Here is a 22,418-nt window from a genome sequence, read left to right as displayed (position 1 = left end):
GTGAAGATTTTTAGTTCTTTGAGAGATAATAATTGATGGCAGTGTTTGGCATTCTTGTAGGAATACCATTATAACATATATAATGGAAAGGAAGACGACCAATAAATACAAACTATTATGTAAAGCTTTGCTGCCCAGTTTTGCTTTATGCTATGAGCTTGTTTAAAAAGAAAGAGAGGTTTTGAAACATGAATAATGATGAATTTAAATTACACTTTCTAAGACAAAATCTTGTTCCAATTTGAGAACCTTGGAAATTGTCTTGAATTCTCTGTGGATTTGAAGCGTCAGTATTATTTAATTTCTGAAACCAAAGGTGGTAGATTGGTATGTAAGATCTTCAAAGGGCTCTACCAACTGCACCTCCAGAAATTATTTTCTTACTACTAATTCTTTTTTATTGTTAATGCTTTAATCACTGCTTAAAATTAAAACATGCACACCTGTACCCTTAAATCTTAGAATATTAAATTAGAGGCCTCAGAAATGCCTTACTGTATGTAACTTGTATTTTATAATTTTTTTTAGATTGAGAGATGGGAAGGAAATAGACAAAGTAGTTTATTTCCCATTTGAGAAACTGTTCTTATTATAAATCTCTCTCTTTATAATCAAAATATAAGAAATGTAGAACATGGAGATACTTTTAGGAAAGGCTTCATTATTTTTTAACATGTTTAAATGGCAGATTGTGGGCCTTTAAACAATTTTTAAGGTTTTTTTTCCTAAAAAATATAATGATTAGTCTCTAGCCAAGTCCATTTCTTATCCTGATAGTTGTATATGGTTGCTGTTACATACAAAAATGCATCAGATGCAAGGGTGATGTTACCATCCTTTTTTTTTTTTTAGACTTGTAAAGATTTTATTTTTATAGAGATGTTTTATGTTCACAGCAATATTAAAAGGGAGGTACAGAGAGTTCTCATATGCTGTGTGTCCCCGTACCTGCCTATATTCCCCATTATCAGCATCCCCCACCAGAGTGGTACATTTGTTATGACTGATGAATCTGCATTGACACATCATAATCACCCAAAGTTCATAGTTTTCCCCAGGGTTCACTCTTGGTGTTGTGCATTCTTTGGGTTTGGACAAACATATAGTGACGCTTATCCATCATTATAGTATTATACAGGGTAGCTTCACTGCCCTAAAAGTTCTCTGCCACCTATTTATTCTTCTTCCCCCGCTAACCCCAGGCAACCGATTATATTTTTATTGTCTCCATAGTTTTACCTTTTCCAGAATGTCATATAGTTGGAATCATACAGTATGTGGTTTTTCTAGGTTGGCTTCTCTCACTTAGTAATATATACTTTAGGTTTCTCCATATCTTTTTATGGTTTGATAGCTACTTTCTTTTCAGCACTGAATAATATTCCATTGTCTGAATGTACCATATTTGTCTATTCACCTATGAAGGACATCTTAATTCTTGCAAGTACTGCTGGTTCTGAATAAATCTGCTGTAAATATCCATGTTCAGGCTTTGTGTGGACATGTTTTCAGCTCATTTGGATGAATACCAAGGAATGCAATTCTTGGATCGTATGGTAAGAGTATATTTAATTTGTAAGGAGTTGCCACACTGTCTTTCAAAGTGGCTGTACTATTTTACATTCCAATGTAGCAATGAATTCCCAGCAGTGAATGAGACTTCCTGTTGCTCCACATTCTCATCTGCATTTGGTGTTGTAGGTGTTTACAGATTTTGGCCATTTTAATAGGTGTTTAGTGGTATCTTGTTTTAATTTGCATTTCCTTGACATATTGCTCATTTGCCATCTATGTGTCTTCTTTGATGAGCTGTCTATTATGGTTCTTTGGCACATTTTTCTTAGCCACGTTGCTTATTTTCTAATTGAATTTTAAGAGTTCTTTGTATATTTTGGATAACAGTCCTTTATCAAGTGTGTCTTTTGCAAATATTTTCTTCTGATCTGTGGCGTAGTGTCTTGATAGTGTCTTTCACAGAGCAGAAGTTTTTAATTCTAACGAAGTCCAGCTTGTCAGTGATTTCTTTCATGGATTGTGCCTTTGTGTTGCATTTAAAAAGTCTTCTCTATACCCAAGTTCATCTAGATTTTATCCTATGTTATCTTCTAGGAGTTTTATAATTTTGCATTTTACGTTTAGGTGATCCATTTGACGTAATTTTTGTGTGTAAGTTCTGTGTCTAGTTCCTTTTTTTTTTTTTCATGTGGAACTCCCATTTGTTCCAAAACCATTTGTTGAAAAGTCTTTGCTCCATTATATTGCCCCTACTCCTTTGCCAAAGATCAGGTTGCCTCTCCGTATTAACTTTAGAATCAGTTTGTTGATATCTATAAAATGTCTTGCTGGGATTCTGACTGGGACTGTACTGAATCTATAGATCAAGTTGGGAAGCACTGACATCTTGATGGTTTTGAGTCTTTCTATCCATGAACAGAATATCTCCCCATTTATTTAGTTCTTTGATTTTGTTCCACAGATTTTTGTAGTTTTCTTCATATAGATCATGTTTTGTTAGATTCATACCAGTTTCATTTTTGGGGTGCTAATGTAAAATGGCATTGTGTTTTAATTTCAAATTTGACTTGTTTATTGTTGGTATATAGGAAAGAGATTGACTTTCTTTTATTAACCTTGTATCCTACAACTTTGCCATAATTGCCTATTAGTTCCTGGAGTTTTTTTTTTGTTTTTAAGATTTTCTTTATTTATTTGACAGAGAGAGACAGCGAGAGAGGGAACACAAGCAGGGGGAGTGGGAGAGGGAGAAGCAGGCTTCCTGCGGAGCAGGGAGCCCGATGCGGGGCTCGATCCCAGGACCCCGGGATCATGACCCCAGCCGAAGGCAGACGCCCAACGACTGAACCACCCAGGCGCCCCTGTTCCTGGAGTTTTTGACCTTTCTTTGTTTATATCTACATAGATGATCGTGTCATCTGCAAATAAATACAGTTTTATTTCTTCACCATTTGTATACCATTTATTTCCTTTTTATTGTCTTATTGCATTAGTTAGTACTTCCAGTATCATGTTGATGGTCATTACCATTTTTATCCTCCTTTCTGTGAAATCTGTGTTAAAATTTTCTTCATTATATTTGTTCTGCAGCTCACCAAAGCGCATCGACAAGGGCACATGGTGAAAGTAGATTGGCTGGACAGATTGACATTTAGAGAAATAGAAATGATAAATGAGGTGGGTTGTATCCCTTTTTTGTCCCCCACAAATAGTTTTTCCAGATGTCTAAGTCAGGATTTTATAAGAAGCATTGTTTATTGCCAGGTTATCTCACAAATGTGAGAGCATTGAGAATAACTTGTGAGTTTTGTGTTAATAATTGGAAAACTTGGGATATCTGTTTTTCTTATTTTTTTTAAAGATTTTATTTATTTATTTATTTATTTATTTATTTATTTGAGAGCGAGAGAGAGAGAGAGAGAGAGAGAGAGAGAGATAGAGAGAGAGAGAGAGAAACAACATGTGAAGAGGGAAGGTCAGAGGGAGAAACACCCCGCTGAGCCAGGAGCCCGATGTGGGACTCGATCCCAGGACCCTGGGATCATGACCTGAGCCGAAGGCAGTCACTTAACCAACTGAGCCACCCAGACGCCCTGTTTTTCTTATCTTTTAATATTATAATGAACCATGAAGTAGGCAGTGGACATCATAAGTGTACTAAGTATTATACAAGTGAAGCTGATATTAAGCTTGATGCCTCACTTGTGTGTTCTCTCTCCATTCGGCAGCTTATGTTTAGGTTCAGTTCAGTATTGGATTCTTTCAACACAGTGCTGCCCCTTTACTTTAGTTACCTTAAGTCACTGTTAGTAATCCCTGTCCCCAGTTAAGATACTGTGTGTTTTATGTGCTATACTACATATAGGACTCTGCACCCTTAGTAAAGTTACCTGGTTCAAAGTCATTTATTTGTTTCTTGATCTTGTTTATTGGTCTAGAATATGTTTAATTAAAAGATGGCTTCCATGAAACTTTCCAAAAGTTAGAACAAAATTTTTTCTTTTTTATATATTTATACTGAAATACTAGATGTGTGGCTTAACATTCTGTGTCTAGAGAGTAGAAAGAACAATTATTGTAATCACATTAGCAGAGAGGAATGTCAGTTTTTGTGATATGCCTAATTTATTGTGATCACCACAGGGCATAACTGACTTTATATTCTCTGCATGATTTTTAGTGGGTTGAAAGAGAGAGAAATTTTAATTTTATAACGAACACTTATAAAAGTTAAATTCTACTATTGTTCATTTTTTAAAAAAAATTAGTTGTGTTTAACAGTGTTTATATTCAATATCAATAAACTGGGCTTCTTTTCTAAATTTATTCATAATGCACTCTCATATACCAAAACTGAAAGAAAAGTTTACTTTTTTGAATGTTTATAATAGTCATTCCTAAAATAGTTAAATAAAAATGTTTACTTATATTTTTCTGCTCTTCAACTTAGATAGCCTTTGGTATAGAAAAGTCGGTGTTAGGACTCACTTTGTTGAGCCGTACTCACCTTTTCCACCCCCGCTCTTTAAAAGATAGGAGAGCATTGCCATTACCATAATTTGACTATAATATGTGTCATAAAGCTCTACAATTTAAGTGATTTCTTTAGACCTTTATGATTTTATATATAAAAATGTAAAGTCATTTTTAAAACTGGTTTAAGATTTATCACCCTTTTAGACTTCTTTTATCTTCACTTTATTATTGTCCTAGTGTTTCCTTTTTTTTAAGGGGACATGTTGTTATGTTGGAGAAAAAGTAACTATTCCCCAGTATGTTTAAAGTATATTGATAAAAATTTACAAATGATTGCCAGTTATCTTAAGACCACTTATAAATTGTGAAAAACTTGTGAAGGTTGTTTATGATAATGAAAGAAAAATTTGTTATATTTGAAGTTGTACTTGATAGATCATGTATTAGTGAATTGGAAATAATGATGCATACCGCTCCTTTAAGGGAATGTTGAAGATCATGATTTTCCATAAAAAACTCTCTTTTTTTTGTTTTTTTTTTTAGAGTGAGAAACGAAGTTCTAATTTCATGTACTTGATGGTTGAGTTTCGGTGTGTCAAGTGTGATGATAAGGAATATGGTATTGTTTATTATGAAAAGGTATTTGCCTTGGAACTGTTTATGGTCTCTAAAGTAGAGGGGAAGGGAAACATTAAAAAGAATTCCTGTTGTAACTGCTGAGATGAATTCTTTGGTTGCAGGATAGCAGCAGACAGCTGTCAGCAGTCGCTGTTTGTATATACACAAGTCAGATCATGGAGCTACAACAAGATTACGAAAGCTGATCATTCATGTAATGCAGTTCTGGGTTTCAGAAGTCAATAAATATGAAACAAATTAAAAACTTCTTGATTAATTGCTCTGCAAATTGGCAAATAGGGCATTAAAGCAATAGCTTTATTAGTAATTAGTATTCATTTGAAAAATAAAAAGGGAATCCGTTTTTAAGTGATAAGCTATTGAAAGTTAAGGGTATGCTTACTATTTGGGACATTATATTGCAAAAACATACTAATGGAAATGGTACTTTCAAACATAAGAGATGTGAAGAATCGTTTTAAAGACAGCTTTGATAATAGATGAAATAATAACAGAATAAAAATTAGAAGAATTTCAAGTATTTTTGAAAAGGTTCTTGACCCCTTTCTACTGCTTCTTGAAAATTGCTCATAAATTAATGCCTGTCTACCTACCCTGTCATATTTCCACTTAGTGTAAAGATTGCTGGGCCAGTGTATTGAATCTAATGGAAGTAGACTTTCTTGTCACCTGTCTTTTGTGACAGATAGCCTTAGTGAAGGTTACTTGTCACAGTTGGGCTGATAAATGTGTTTTCTGGTGTTGTGACTGAGAACCAGCCTGTTAAACAATGGCTGTGGGAATTTGTGGTTTTCTGTAAGACTCAATTACTGAACTAAAGTCAAGTCCCGATACTTCCCTTCTTTCAGTCTCTCCTGATTTGGTTGCACGTATCTAACATTGGAAATACTAGCATTTGGAAATTGACAGAAAAGCTTGATGCGAAGTGTACAGTTGTGAGGAAATGAATTTTGACCTTGATTAGTTTAGCATTTTCCAGTATGTATGCAGTGACAATTATTATACTGAATTACCAAAAATGATAATACCAACAAAATAAGGCAGCTTTGTTTCTTAAGAATTGATGGATTAATTCTTCTTATTCAAGTTTGCATTGTATTGAGTAGAAGCAATGCTGCTGAGTCTCTAGCTGTGTATAAATTTCAGTAACATTAACTCCATGCTTAAAATCCAACTTCTTTGAATGGAACTCAGTTGTGATAATTTGAAAAGTTACCAACATCTACTTAGTTTTTGCAAATGATACAACACATCCCTTGTGCCATAATTTATACTTTGTGGTTTCTTGTTCTAAGTTTGAAAATTAGGACATACTATTTTTGACCCTATTTTTGACCCGCTAGCATTATAAACAGAGTTAAAAATAACTGACAAAAACAATCTACTGATTTCTAGACCTCATATATCTAAAAACTGTACGAAGTTTTTATTGTTAGATTTTATTTTTCCCCAAATATTTCATCAGCAACAACAGGTAAAAAATGGATATATATTTTAAAATACAGTTGAAAGAAAATGCTTTTTTAAAAGGGAGGAATGATGTTCATTAAATAGAACTAAAATACATTGGAGTATACATTATCATGTATATTATTTCTTACCATTTGGTTAAATTTTGTTAATTTTTTTTTTAACTTACTACACTGTAATCCAGGATGGTGATGAGTCATCTCCAATTTTAACAAGCTTTGAGATAGTAAAAGTTCCTGACCCTCAGATGTCTATGGTGAGTTATTGTCAAATTTCTTATGAAAGTGCTTTTCTCCAGAGTGATTATGACTTGGATTCACAGCATACACTTTCTTTTAAGAAAGTATATCTGTAACTAACTCTAAAAGTGATTTATAAGTCCATTTTTAGCCATCTGGAATCAGGTTCAGGTGGAACTTTTACAATATCAACATCTAAAAATATGGTCAGGATAGTATAGTGTTGGGGAACCATTTATTTGAATTACTGGAAGAGTTAGGGGATATAGTCTTGAAGTGAGAACTTAGGGAACAGGTACTTGAATGATTGTCATCATATGGGAGGGGAGTTTGTTTATACAAGGATGTAACACTGGGTTCAATGGATGGGAATGTTAAGGAGAGTGATTTTGTTGAAAAAAATCTGGAAGATCGTTGTAGCTACTAGAACTGTTTAATTTGAATCATGGTGACTTGGATGATTTTGAGATACCCATCTATGGAATTTTTGCGATGATAGTTCGGGGATATGAAACAAGAAGAATTCTTAACTTTGTAACAGGTTTAATGAGGTGACTTTAAATTTAGAAAGTTTCAGGCAAAAGATCATTTTCATAGCATAGTAGATACCATGATATTCACACAACTCGTGACATCACCCTGAACCATTTTATTCTTATTTTTTATAATTGGATTAGTTACCTTCCTAATCAGACCAAAGTGAATTTAAAGTAGCATATTAGAAGATAAAAGCATGATGAGGGAGGTAAATACAGGTCATTAAAACAGGAAGTAATGACCAATGGCCCAACATCAAAGGAACAGACAGGAAAAAAGAGTATAAAAAATTAGAAAAAAAGGCAACTTGGGAATTTTTTGCAAACAAACATCCTAAATATGATAAAGGTGACATTTCATCATTGGAACATAGTGCTGGGGAACTGATTAGCCATTTGGAAAAAGATAAAATTAAATCAGACCCATACCTCACATCATACATAAAGAAAAATTCCAAGTAGATCAGGGATTGGATTTAAGTATTAAAAAAAAAACAAAGCCTTACTAGTACTTTACTTTCAGTGTAGGGAAACACTTCTAATAATGACTCAAAATCCAGAGGCAATAAAAGAAGTGATTAATAAATTTGACTGCATTAAAAAAATTGCATGGCAAAACACCGTAACAAAGTCAAAAGACAATAGACAAACTAGAAGACACTCTTCTTGACATTTATCACAAAGGGATGAATAGCTAATATATGGAGAATTCTTAAAAACAAGTGACAGGGGCACCTGGGTGGCTCAGTTGGTTAAACAACTGCCTTCAGCTCAGGTCATGATCCTGGAGTCCTAGGATTGAGTCCTGCATCAGGCTCCCTGCTCAGCGGGGAGTCTGCTTCTCTCTCTGACCCTCCCCCCTCTCGTGCTCTCTCTCTCAAATAAATCAATAAAATCTTAAAAAAAATAAATAGTACATGGATAGTGCTCTTTAAAAAAAACAAACAAAAAAACAAGTGACAAAGCAGCAAAAAACCAGTTGAAGGGAGAAAGACATGAGAAGACAGTTCACACATGCAAAAATAAGTAAAATAAGTCTCTTTAAGCAAAGAGTGTATGTTCAAAAGTAATGATTTTGGCCATAGGTAAAATAGTTCACACCAAATATGTATATATTCAACCGTTATGGTCATCATCCCTGCCCTCAGTTACTACTGGCATTTGAACTGTTAAGATGATAGTACAGTGATATCCCAAGGTCACTAGTAGCTCATAGGAAGAGGGAATGCTTTAGTCTGGGTTGTCAGGGAAGATTTTAGAATGAAGGTTTTATCTGAGTGGGTAGAGGATGTGAAAACCTTGAATATATGGAGAATTAGGGGTATTATGAGATGTTTTAAGAAGCTGGACTGGTAAATGCTTATTATGGCACTAGTGAAGCATAAGCATGTTTAGTTTCCCTATCATAAAATGGTGATTTTTTTTTTTCAATTTCATTTTCTTTTTTTTTTTTTTTTAAGATTTATTTATTTATTTTAGAGAGAGAATGGAGGGAGGGACAGAGGGAAAGAATCTTCAAGCATACTCATCTCTGGTGGTGGAGCCTGATGTGGGGCTTGATCTCAGGACCTATGAAATCGTGACCTGAGATGAAAAAAATGGTGATATTTTTAAAAAAATACATGGACAAAAGTTGTAACAAGAATAAAATGTTAAGTATTATAAAATGGTCTTAAGTGAGCAACTATTTATTTTTGCATTTTCTAATTGTTGAAACTTTTGATGAAGTTTACATAATTGATTAATATTTATAAATAATTTATAGGAGAATTTAGTTGAGAGCAAACACCACAAGCTTGCCCGGAGTTTAAGAAGTGGACCTTCTGACCATGATCTCAAACCTAATGCTGCCACAAGAGATCAACTAAATGTAAGAGAATTTATAAACTATTAATATAAAAAAATGAAATGTGTAATTTGGTTGCAACTGATCTGATAACCACTTCATTTGAAAGTGATTCAAATGCATGTTTTTTTCCAGGGTAATGAAATCTATATAATTTCAACAAATTTGCTTTTTCTGTAGTTTTTGTTTCTGTTTTGTTTTTTTTTTTAAATCATTTTGGGACTAAGAAAATATATTAACACTGGAGGCAGAGCTACAAATAGTATATACTTTCTTGATATAGCTCTCTTAGAAACTGGCCCTAAGGTATTGTCTGAGAGAAGCCTTGGTGTGCACGTGTGCGTTGTGTGTGTTGACTTGATAGGGGAAATGTTTATTGTTTATAACAATATCTGTAACTAACTCAGTTATCTAAAAGGGGGCTTTTGTTATTTTGATTTGGTTTATTTTTGGTTGAATGAAATGAGCTCTGTAGTTACAGATTTTTATATGGAGTGTGACTTTTTAAGTTTCGTCTTTTTCTCCCCCTGCACTCCAATAATATCCTTTTTAGACTAATAAGTACAGCAAATTTAAGTTTTACTCTGCTGCATGTACATTCTCCCTACTTCTATAAAAGTTCTATTATAGAAATATTTAAATAAATGAAAAATTTTTAATGAAATGGAAATAGGAAGAATATATTTGACAAAAGTAGTTTTTTTTTTTTTTCTTTGTTGTAGATTATTGTGAGTTATCCACCAACAAAGCAACTTACATATGAAGAACAAGATCTTGTTTGGAAGTTTAGATATTATCTTACTAATCAAGAAAAAGTGAGTATCTTGAATATTTTTATATGTCAGATTTATCTGTAAACTTTGTTGCTAATGAATAAGATGAAGTTAAACTGCCATGGAAATAGAGTGTTACTGTCAAATTAAAAACAAATGTTATAGGGCAATATGTATGATACCTTAGTTTTTTAAATATTACAAAGGGTATATACACAAAGACACAGGTACCAGTTTGTTGGTACCAGATTATGCATAGATGCATAGTTTGAATGGATTAAGTCAGAGAGACTTGGGTTCAGTTTCTGGCACTTGTACTTACTCTTACTATGTAAGGTTAGGAGAATTGCTTTGGAAGCTTGGTTGACACTCCTAGACATTTGCTTTTCTTAATGAAACCAAGGAATTGATGAAGTTTCTGGAGAGAGAATTATGATAAATTTACTCAGCGGTAGATTTGGGTCTGGAGACTTGGTTCTGAGTCTTACTATTGCCTCTAAGAAGCTTTTTGACTACTGGCCTATCACTTCACCTGTCTGAATTTTAGTTTTTCATATATAATATGAGTTGATTAAATAATTGTGAACTTCTCAGTCTCTTTTAGTACTTAAAGTAGCCTGTAATTTCTTAGAACATAGGTTCAAGGATTAACTCTTAAGTTAGAATAATAATAACTGGTATCTATTCACCAGCCATGGTGTGCCAGGGATCTTTTCAGTCACACAGCAACCCCACAGCATCAGTGTTAATATTGGTGGTCTACAGATGAGGAGACCGGTGCAGCAGCACAGAGCTTACAGATACTACCTCTTAATGTGCTCACATCTCTGAGTTAGAAGCAAACTCAGTCAGTGAAGCCGTAGAAAAGTGGATTGTAGAGAAAATATTTGCAACATCATGCATGTGCCTCAGCAGTTCTGAAACGTGTTGGGGACAAAACATAGAAGTGTCAGGAAAATTAATATCTGTCAGAAAGCTATTATATAATTATATAAGAATGAATGAATATGTTTTACAATCTCATGAGACAGTCTTTAGCTGCTTTGTTGAACTTGTTTTTCTGAAACAATTACATTTCTTTTAGTTTCTCAAGTAAAGATAAAAATTCATTTGCAGCTCATCTTAACTCTCCAGCTTTTCTTCTTTATCTTTTATTGATGCCTTGGGAAATTCTTTGTAGATGAATCATATCAACTCTTCTTTACATCCTTAACAAGAGTGAGAGAAGAATTTTAAATTTACTATAGCTTTGAATGTTATTCTCTTCATCACTGCAAAAAAGGAAATATTCATCAGTAGAAACTGAGGTTGTGATTCTGTTTTATAAAAAGATTGAGTTAGTACATGATACTCAGTTAAATGAAGAATAACCTTGGTCCCAGCAATTGCATCTTGAATGTAGCACAGTGTTTTCTAAAATATACAGCAAGATATTGAATTAAACCTGTTAGAATGTATGGGTTCAAGAAGCATAGAAAAGATTTACAGAGCAGAACTGCCTTAGATAGAAAGGCTTGCAAGAAAAATTGTTTGTTTAAACAAGTAGTCACTTCCCACTGAAATTCAATTACTTCTAGATACGTGCAAAAGAAATAAAATGCTCAAGTGATATAAAGTGTGTGACAAGTTTCATTTAACTAGTTGATTTCAAGTTTTCGAAAGGTGGGTGATGAAACTTCAATTCTCAGGACATATTATAGGATTCTTATGATCACTAGAGTAGAGCAAATGATATTTCTTAATGTTTGGGAAGTCCTTTTCAGTAAACCAAATATATATATTGGCCTTGAAGGGACCAGAGGAATTATTCACACAGCCGCATTTGTATCTTTGTAATAATTTAAAATGGGTTTTGTAGAAAACAAATACTCTTGTACCCCTGTCCTTTAATTTATTTACACAAAGAAATTCTTTCAGTGTCTCAGAAACTGATTTAGGTTATTTGGCATTTGGGCCCCAAGGCTGAAAAGATTTCCTGGAGAGAAAACAGTACTCAGAAAACAAATTGATAGAAATTAGTTCTTACAAAGTAATACTTCTTATTTACTTTTTAATTAAATTTGGTCTTTCCACCTATTTTTTTCTAAATGACCTGTCTTAAGTACTTTGGATGAAAACCCTCTAGTCTGGATTTGATGTTGGACCTAAAAAGTTAACTAACCACTTTGTCTAGCAAAACCAGTGAAATTTAGGAAGAATTTTTAAATATGTGGTTCATACTATGTAGGAAGTGACTTATTTTTATGAAATCCAAAATGTGAATGTTGTAACTTTCCAAACCAGTAAATGGTAAATGGCTTCTTCTTATAAAAATGTTAATTGAAATTAACTTTGTTAATGCTTTTTTATTATCTTTGGGGGAAAAAAGCAGTAGGAAGAGTCACATGTGGTGAAGATAATAGTGATGCCCTGAATGTTCCTGTGAGGCTGTTTCTGAAGTAGCTACTGAGACAGTGACATCAGGACAATAATCATATTTGTGCTTCCTGTCAAAAAGTTGATGACGAACCCTAACAGAAGTGAATTCAGTTCAGCAGGCTTTTGTTACCACTCTTGGCCTAGTATTATTCAAGACTCTGGGCTTTGAAATACCATTTCTCTGTCTTCATATAAATTAAAACTGTTTTAGGGAAAGGATATCTCTACACAATCAAAATGGAGAAGCATAAGCATGTAATTGATTAAAGGTTACTCTCTTAAACATTTAGGTAATTACTATAATACAAATGTAGAGTAGAACAAGCTCGATGTGCTGTGATATGAAGGAAGTTTAACAGAGCAAAAGTAGGTCTTAAAGTTTGAATAAACTTTGATGATATTTTTATTTGGTGATCATTTTTCATGGGGAAGAAAAGCATGAGTAAGGCAGTATGTTAGATTCAGAGACAAAAAAATTGTGTTGAATGGTTATGAAACAAAGTTTGAGTCTTGAATTCAACGCTTGGGAGTTGGATTTCACTGGCAGTAGGAAACCACTAAAGTAACAGAATGTGAAAAAAAAATGTGTCTTAAGTAATGTTTTAGGGGCGCCTGGGTGGCTCAGTTGTTGGGAGTCTGCCTTCAGCTCAGGTCATGATCCCAGAGTCCTGGGATCGAGCCCCACGTCAGGCTCCCTGCTCTGCGGGAAGCCTGCTTCTCCCTCTCTCACTCCCCCTGCTTGTGTTCCCTTTCTCGCTGTGTCTCTCTCTGTCAAATAAATAAATAAATAAAATCTTAAAAAAAACGGTAATGTTTTAAGGAAGTCAAGCCAGGATGGATTGGAGCAGATCTGGGAATGAAAAAAGAGACCTAATTAGGAGGCTCATGGTATGATTTTTAAGAGTGATATTGGAAGACAAGGGAAGGAGAGGAGAATGTATAAAATAACTTGGTGACACCTCCCAGGAGTTAGGCTTGAGTGCCTGAAATAAGGAAATATGGCAAATGGAAGGAGCACAGTGAGGAGATATTTTAAATTTTGAGTCTAAAGTATTAGAAGCACCAGTGTGATATTGTGATCTAGTAAGAAATAGATATTTGGTTTTTGTCTCTGTAAGAAATATATATTTGGTTTTTGTCTCTGGCAGAGTTTCTAAAGCCCTGAGAATTTCCTTAGTGGTAGGGATGAGAGGAGTGTCTTTTGTTATTCGTAATAAACCCCTTTCAACAGTAACAGAGTTTATCCTAGTAAGATGACTCTTGCTTGAGGGGGCTGGTTGCTAGAGGAACCAACCAAGTGATTAGAGAGTTGGAATTTTCAGCCCCACCCCCTAACCTCTGGAAGAGGGACTAGGAATTGCATTAATCATTACTGGCCAGAAATTTAATAAATCATATGTAATGGAACCTTCATAAAAACCTATAATGACAGGGTTTGTAGAGCTTCTGGGTTGGTGAATGCATCCATGTGACAGCAGAGTGGCACACCCAGACTTTTATAGGGACAGAAGCTCCTTTGCTTGGGACCCTTCCACACCTTGCCCAGTGTACCTTTTCATCTGGTTATTCATTTTGTATCCTTCATAATAAACTGGCAATAATGAGTAAAATATTTCTCTGAGTTTTGTGAGCTCTTATAGCAAATTACTGAACTTGAGGAATGTGTTGTTGGTAACTTTTGATTTGTAGCCACGTCAGATAGAAGTGTGGGCAACCTGGGGACCCCAAATTTGCAATCAGCATCTGAAATGGGAAGCAGTTTTGTGAGACTGACCCATTAACCTATGGAATCTTCAGTAATCAAGGTAGTTTCAAATTGAATTAGATTGTGGGACACCTAGTTCGTGTCCTCAGAGAATTAAGGAATTGTTTGGTGTGGAAAACCATACATTTGTTGTCAGAAGTGTCCTGAGTAGAGGAATGGGTTTCTCTTTAGCAACAAATTAGAAATTTCCAGTAACTTACTTGGTAGATGTTAAAAATTGAAATATATATGGGGAATGTAGGTTTTTCAGCTCTGAAGTGATTGTGAACATGATTCTAAGAGTAGGAGATAATAGTGGGGAGGTTCTAAGATCAGAAGAGAGGTTAATAAAATATTGCTATTAATATAAAACATGGAAATAAATGTGTTAATGTTAACATTTGATGTTGACTCAGCATCAGAAATAGAATAACAGTGATATCAGATGATAAAATAATTAACATCAAATATTTGTTATAAAGTACTGTTCTAAACATTTACGTTCAGTAACTTTAATCATTACCACAGCCTTACAAGATAAGTCATTTAAAGTTAAATAGTGTGCTTCTAATGACTCAATTAATAATTGATGGAGTTGGGAATTAGGATTTGACCCCAAACACTCTGCAGTTATCTGTGGAAATTCTAAGGATAAAATTACATCATTTGAATCTTGTACCTTTACATACATTAATTAATAAATTAAATTTATTATTTCACTTTTTTTTATTTAAGAAGTATTGCTTTGTTTCGACATTCAACATAGAAATTACATTTTAGAAGTGAAAAATAAATGCATGGAATAAGTTAGGGTAGTTTGTGTTCTTACATGGAGAAGGCAGCACTCTGCTAAGTGGCACATGGGAGGTACAGACGAAATGGATAGCTAATGTTGTGGAACGCAGACTCCAATTGTAGAGATAAGAATGCCCACCAAAGCATTTGGCAGTTAGAAGAGCATCATTTGAATGAAGAGAGTAAAATTGAGGCAACTACTAAAGGAAGAGCTCAGAGTTGCTGAAAACTTACTGGAAAAGTTGAGTCTTTGACAAGCTGGCCTTGAAGATGACGCTACTATTTGGGTTAAGAGCTTTGTAGATAGGAGTTAGACAAAGTCATGTAAAAAATAGGTTAGCTTGGTTGAAACATAGAAGGAGAATGAGAGGTCAGTTAATGAGAGTTAGAGGATTGTGGTGAGAAGTATCATTGGAGTGTTTGGGAAAGAAGGCAGGGTTTTGTTGTTATGTTTGTATATTGGTTTTGTTTGTTTATAAATTAGATCCTATTATCTAATGGGAAACCACAGTATAACCATATGGCAGTCATCATCAACTATTGGAAAAGCTGCCCATGTGGTGGGGTTAAATTTACTCTCATTCTCCCCATTAAAACTGATCGGTGGGAAGAAGTTACATGAAAACATATTTGTCTTTTGGTACGTTACAGTCAAAAAAAAAATGGCTTCACTGTCTATAAAAACAGTGGGTGCTTTGGAAATTAGTCACTGGAATTAAATAAATATTAGGTCTCTTTTTGGCAGGGATGTTAGAAGATGAATTTCTGCTGACAGTTGGAGAGTCATTCTGACATCACTTCCAACTTGAGCTTCTGAGAGTCTGTATGAAACGATTAGAAGTGAAACTAGTATGAAGGCTCTTAGCTAGAAGGCTAAACCAAACTCCACATGTGTGGTGTAGTGAGAATCAACTTGAGGGGAAAATGCAGGAAATATTGCTAGGAAATAACGGATAGGAATTGGGAATGGATTTAGGAGATCAGTGTTGGTGGAATAATGTCTCTAAGGAGCATGGGTTTAGCTAATTAGGAGACAGCAGTATCTTAATGTTGGGGGGAACCATCTGGTGAAAGATGCATGGGCTGAGAGTTAGTGGACCTTGATTTTGGGTGTAGATTGTCCACCATTTTGAGATGATGGGTAAGCCACTTAACTTCACTGAGATTATATACAGTTTGAGCAGTGGACTAGATAATCTCCAATGTGCTTTTTTGCTTAATTTAGTTAAATCAAGAATAAGTTAGGGGATGGGCATCAAGGTTCATTTTATGTCATACTAACCAGTAATTGTGTTTTATTGTCCAAAAAGACATTTTCTTGAGAATTTGATTAGTTTACTAATGAAAAGATTTTAGTTGGGCAGAATAGGAATTTAAAATTTTAAAGTTACCTTTGTTCAAAAGATGAAATCATGCAGAAAGAAGAAAATGGGATCAGCCTGGAAAGTGTTCCCTGTAGTAAGATGTGACAATAGAGATCTTTTTTTTTTTAATGGAAAACAAGTATACAACTGTTTTAAAAGAGCATTTATTATGTATGCAACCATAAGTGTTATGCTCCAAGGTCATTTACTTACCTGGATGATCTTGTGAAAACTTCAGATAGTAGGTATGCTGCCTATCTAAAGAAGTGAGGTTCCAGAAGGGCACTACGAACAGGCAGCTGAATCATAGAACATTTGCTGCTGCTTCTGTATTTATCTGTATGCTTCTTTCTGTGGAATTTTTGATTATCTTTTTAAAAAGCTACTTCTCTGTGTAAGAGCTGTACATATTTAATTTAGTTTAAGCCCTCATGTGTGAGTATCTAGGAAACCCAATGATCTGGGGAGGTGTTTGAGAGTGAGGTTAGCGGTGGGGATTCTACCCTTGCTTGACTTTGGACTCTTCATTCATTGGCTGCAGTATTTTATGTCACATGTTGATGTTATAAAATGAAGGTTGTCTTTAAGGCATTTCATGAGAATATGCCTCATCTCTTTTATTTTCATGTCTTGAGGCCCGCACTATTTTAAAATAAAAAAAGGAAAATGAAGAAAAGCCAAAGAAAACTTAAAAATTCATAGTGCTTGAATTTATGTAAGTGGTTTAACCTGAAAAATGTAAAGTTACAGGGAACATGTTTCTTTTTTTTCCTCTGTCCTGTAGTATTTTTCTAGGATCATATGTATAACTATGTTTAGTGACTACACAAGGAGCTAGTCTGTCATCGACTCTTGTGACTCTGCCATCAGCACCAAGTGAAACTCTGCCTAGTCACCCTTGACCCTTCGTTACCCCAGGTAATAGGCTGTTGTTTCTAATTTTAACATCTTTTCTGATTTTAGGCTTTGACTAAATTCTTGAAATGTGTTAATTGGGATCTACCTCAGGAGGCCAAACAGGCATTGGAACTTCTGGGAAAATGGAAGCCAATGGATGTAGAAGACTCTTTGGAGCTGTTATCCTCTCATTATACCAATCCAACAGTGAGGCGTTATGCTGTTGCCCGGTTGCGACAGGCAGATGATGAGGTACATTGTTATTCATTACTCCTCTTTGACTGGGTACTTTTTTTTTTTTTTAAGTAGGCTCCATGCCCAGCGTGGAGTCCAGTGCGGGGCTTTGAACTCATGACCCTGAGATCAAGACCTGAGCCAAGATCAAGAGTCAGACGCTCAACCGACTGAGCCACCCAGGTGGCCCAGACTGGGGTACATTTTAAAGTAGAGCCTGATTATAGGCTCTATAGCATATCCTTCCCCCGCCCGTGTGTGTGTGTGTGTGTGTGTGTGTGTGTGTGTGTGTGTGTGTGTGTGTGTGTGTGTGTGAGAGAGAGAGAGAGAGAGAGAGAGAGAGAGAGAGAGAGCGAGAGAGAGGGGTGGCATGGGGAGGGAGGGAGAGAGAGATTTTTAGAAGCGAAGAGGATGTACTAGGTGTGTTTTCAGAAGTAAAATTAAAATATTCCTCCAAGGACTCTTCTGTGAAATGAAAATTTACTTCCTGATCTGTTACATGATAGGACAGTCTCTCCCAGGACATTTACCTGGCAGCAGAGCTTGTATTGCTCTGTCTGGAAAAAAGAATTCTAATGAAAAATGGTTTAATGCAGCACCAGCTAGGGAATAATTCAGATCCCCTCTATCAGTCAGTATACAACAAGCCACATTTAATTGCAGCCTTGCAAAGCCCTTGGGGCCTTTAAAGCATAGAGGTGCATGGTCATCTTATTCTCCTTCAGACTTCTCCTTTAAACTTTTAGTTGCTGACAATTATATGTATATGTAGATTTCTGAAGGTGGTTTTGAATCCCCTGGAAAGCAAAGACTGCAAACTTTATGCTGGCTATTTATATACCTATAAAGCCACCGGGGAAGGAGGAACACTATGTCGACACAAAGCATTGCTGAAGTTTGAATTTTAGTAATTGCTAATAAGATAGAGTAATCCAACAATTTTTTTTTTACTTATTAATTTTTATAGGGTGGATGTCTTTTCCAAACATAACCTAATAGTTTATGCTAGCCCGCAGGGCTTATGGGATATGGGATAACTCTTCTCAAGCCTTGATATATATAGGAATGTTGATCCCATAGAACAACTAATATCGAAGATCTTTTTAAAAAAATCATTTCGAATTCATAGTGGCAAAACACAGCATTTACTAAGGCCAATAAGGTTGATGTATATTTGTATTTAATTATTGTAAAATGTAAACAATAAATAGTGTAGTGAATGCTCACATATAATTTACCCATCTTCAGCAGTTGCCAGCTCACAGCTGGTCTTATTTCATCTGTAACAACACTTATTGCCTCTTCTCCATTCCCTATCCTCCACTGGATTATTTGGAGGCAAATCTCAGATATTGTATAATTTTATTTCCTGTTAAAAAGCAATCCTAAGGGGCACCTGGGTGGCTCAGTTGGTTAAGCGTCTGCCTTTGGCTCAGGTCATGATCCCAGAGTCCTGGGATCGAGCTCCATGTCGGGCTCCCTACTCAGTGGGGAATCTGCTTCTCTCTCTGTCCCTCACCCCACTTGTGTTCTATCTCACTCTCTCTCAAATAAGTAAATAAAATCTTTAAAAAAATAAAAAGCAATCCTAAGCATTGTGATTCAGCATATTATCTTTCTTCCTCATTGTCTTTACTGTATCACAAGTAAAAGTTGAAATGTGGAAATACTGAAATATTTATTTTGAAATTCATTAGAAATTTAATTTAAATCATTGATTCTCTATGTTTGACATGAGTCATAGAGTTTAGCTAAAGACCTCTGGGCTGTAGTCAAGACAGCCTCTTGATGTGGGTTCAGAATTTAAATAGAAAAATTTGTAAGTTCTCATTTTTTATTGTCTTACTTCAGTTCCCTCAAAGGCTTATAAACTAAGTATTTGATTGTGGTGATAGCCATGTTCATGCAGGTACTGAACTGTTTCTAGGCCATTTTATGATTTTTGTTACGATGTAGAGAATAATGATAGAAACATTGTGTACACTTTAAACTGCAAGATATGATAGTTTTTTGAGGTTTTATTTTTTTTTTAAGATTTATTTGAGAGAGAGAGAGAGCGTGAGAGCACGTGGGTGGTGGGAGGGGCAGAGGGAGCAGAAGGAGAGAAGCAGACTCCTGGCTGAGTGGAGCAGGTTGAGGGGCTCGTTGTGGGCCTCGACTTCACGACCCTGAGATCATGACCTGAGCTGAATTCAAGAGTCAGATGCTTAACTGACTGAGCCACCCAGGTGCCCCTTGAGGTTTTAGAGATCTAGATAGCGTAAATAGTATGATGGGTAAGTTATCTCTTGATTTTCCTTTCTCTGAACTTAGTTCAGTAATAAATTGTATATAGTCGGCTAAAAAAAGATCTTTTAATTCTGTTACTGCTGATTCTTCGGATGTATATTGAGATGAATTTTGTCTTTTCTCTGACTCAGTGTACCTATATATATGTCTTTGGGAACACCATATATTATTCTGTTTCCTGTCAAAAAAAATAGTGATAATTGCTGCTTATGTCACTTGATAGCTATGAGGAAAGATTACGTGGGGGCATAGTTTTGAAAACTGTATTCATGCACATATATAGAAAGATTGCACATGTATATTCTGTAATCTTTATACTAAAATCATTTATATTGTTAAAAACGTGCCTTCTTTACTGAACAGTGTAATCTTGGACATTTTCTCATTATCAACACATATTTGGTTCCATGAAGTCTGGAAACATAGACAAATATATATCAGGGCAAATGATGTCAAGGGCATGTTTAGTCTGTAAAAACACACTGTGTTTCTAGATTTTATGGACACCTGTAGCTCTACCTTATTCTTTTTAAACAGCAGCATAGTATTTTATTGCAAGTTTAATTTATAATTTATTTAACCAGTCAGCTTCTTTTGATTTATTTGTAATCTTTTGCTGTACTATATTTTAGTGACCAGACCTATGTATATATTTTTCTGTATGTAGCTTATATTGGAATTATTTGGCCAAGAGATACATTCCTTTTAAATTTTGCTGATAATCCTCTACAAATCTTTTATTTTGGGACTTGTATCATACTTTAAAAAAAATTGCAGTTGCTTCACTATAACATTAAACATGATTGGACAGATCCTTTCCCTGTTTTTCTTTTTTATAATTTTCTTTATAATTTTTATAGTTTTATTCTTTCCAAGAATTTTAGAATAATTTTTTCATTTTCCTAAAACTCCACCAGAATCTTAAGTGGAATTACATTAAATTTATATATTATGTTACAAAAAATTGACAACCTTATGATATTAAATCTTCCCTCCTGGAGACATGATTTTTGTATTCATTCAAATCTTGATGTTAGAAAAATTTTATATATTTTAAAAATAGATTTATTCCCTGACAGTTATTGTTAACTGTTATGAACTGCCTCACCCCTTTTATCTCTTACTTCTTTTAGTTAAATGAAAAATTATGTTTTAATATTTATGTTTTATCTAATCACTTTAGTGATTTGTTAGTTTTAATAAATGTTAGGTGGTTTGCTATATTTTGTGGGTATAGCATTGTGCTGTCTGGAAAACAACAGCATACAATATATGCTATATATGGAATCTGTGCTGGTGAATTTCCTAATGTACCAGCCACACATTTGTAAAATAAATTTTACCCAATCTTTGAATACTTTTCTGAATTTAATTTGCTAATATTCTATTTAGGAATTTTTTTAAAAGCTATATTTCTTATTGCTATGTGGCTCAAAAGGAGAGATGCCCCATAGAATTTGAGGAGGAAGCGGCATTTGAGATAGATATTGAAGGACAAGTGGATTTTCACAGTTAGACATGAATTTACATTTTAAGTGGAGAGACCCGTATGAGCAAGGACAAGGAGAATGAAAAGTAGAAGAAAAATAGAAAGTATTTCACTTTAATAGGAACATAGGATATATGTAGCTAGCTGTTCAGGAAGTAAGATCAGAAACCAGAAACCATGTCTTTCTAACTGTAAATGCCTATGTGAAGAATTACTCTTAATTCAATAAGAAATGGGAAGTGAGTGATTTTTGACATGGAACTCTGCCTGTGCACTATGAAGCATTCGAACTAACTTGTTGTCAGGAGGAATGGTGATCACTATCTAGATAATATTCCATAGCTCTTGGGAAATTTTTACTGAATTGCCTCAGTCGGAAACCTGATTTTTTTTTTCTTTTGTTTTACTTGGATGCTTATGTCCTTCATGCTCAGAAGAATTTTATGGTTTTCAAGATGTGACTATATAATGAGCAAACAGAGTTTGTACAAATGAAGGAAAGTATACTTTGATTATAGAATATCATGCCAACAAATCAGATAGTAATGAGTGACATAAAAAGAGGAGGGTTTTCTTCTGAATTCAATATAGCCTTTTTAATTGCATGTGTTAAGTCTTCTATAACGGGGAAAACATAACAGGTGGTATATTCAGCAGCATTTTTGAAGATGCATTGGTAAGGAAGGCTAGCAGTGAAACTTAGTTACTTAAACCTCCTGAGAAGGATACTTGTCATTAAATGTATTAATCAACTTTCTGTTATTTAATTCACTTTTTTTCTTAGAAAAAGCATGCCTATTGCTATTAAATGTCATAAGTCTCAAAAGAAGAGATGTTTATTGCTCCAATTAAAAAGAGAACACTATAAAGATGCTTTGATACAGAGTCATTTGTTTTCTCTGGCCACTGACATCGATATATTTGAATATGAATGAATAAGCCTTTTAACCTTTCATTTAATTATTTTGTGACAAAATCATATTTAATGGTGAAATCTTGTGTATTATTCTTTGTCAGTATTTAGATAATGATAAAAATGTTGACTGTTAATGTAAGAAAAAAGTTATGAAAAAAAGAAATACAGTGTGGTATTAAGTAAAGGAAAATAGGTTTTTGGAAGTGGTCTTTGTCCTTATGATGTATGTAATAAACTGGAGAAGACCAAGAGTAAAGAATTTAGCAAATAAGTACAAA

The 22,418-nt window shown here is 34.5% G+C and overlaps 1 protein-coding gene across 1 annotated transcript in view; it reads left to right on the top strand.

Moving 5' to 3' along the window:
• The window catches only part of PIK3C3 (phosphatidylinositol 3-kinase catalytic subunit type 3), a 132,954-nt gene that overhangs the window by 32,071 nt on the left and 78,465 nt on the right, over positions 1 to 22,418 (top strand). The window contains exons 5-10 of the mRNA XM_025886650.2: positions 3,106 to 3,192; positions 5,035 to 5,130; positions 6,785 to 6,856; positions 9,141 to 9,245; positions 9,944 to 10,036; positions 17,279 to 17,464. Of these exons, the coding sequence (XP_025742435.1) occupies positions 3,106 to 3,192; positions 5,035 to 5,130; positions 6,785 to 6,856; positions 9,141 to 9,245; positions 9,944 to 10,036; positions 17,279 to 17,464 (639 nt within the window). The remainder of the gene's footprint in view (positions 1 to 3,105; positions 3,193 to 5,034; positions 5,131 to 6,784; positions 6,857 to 9,140; positions 9,246 to 9,943; positions 10,037 to 17,278; positions 17,465 to 22,418) is intronic.

The sequence above is a fragment of the Callorhinus ursinus genome, unplaced genomic scaffold, assembly GCF_003265705.2.
Source record: "Callorhinus ursinus isolate GAN/ISIS: 27379988/994484 unplaced genomic scaffold, GSC_fseal_2.0 scaffold11, whole genome shotgun sequence".
Classification (NCBI taxonomy): domain Eukaryota; kingdom Metazoa; phylum Chordata; class Mammalia; order Carnivora; family Otariidae; genus Callorhinus; species Callorhinus ursinus.
The sequence above is the reverse complement of the archived record's forward strand: the minus strand, read 5'-3'. Positions and strand labels throughout refer to the sequence as shown.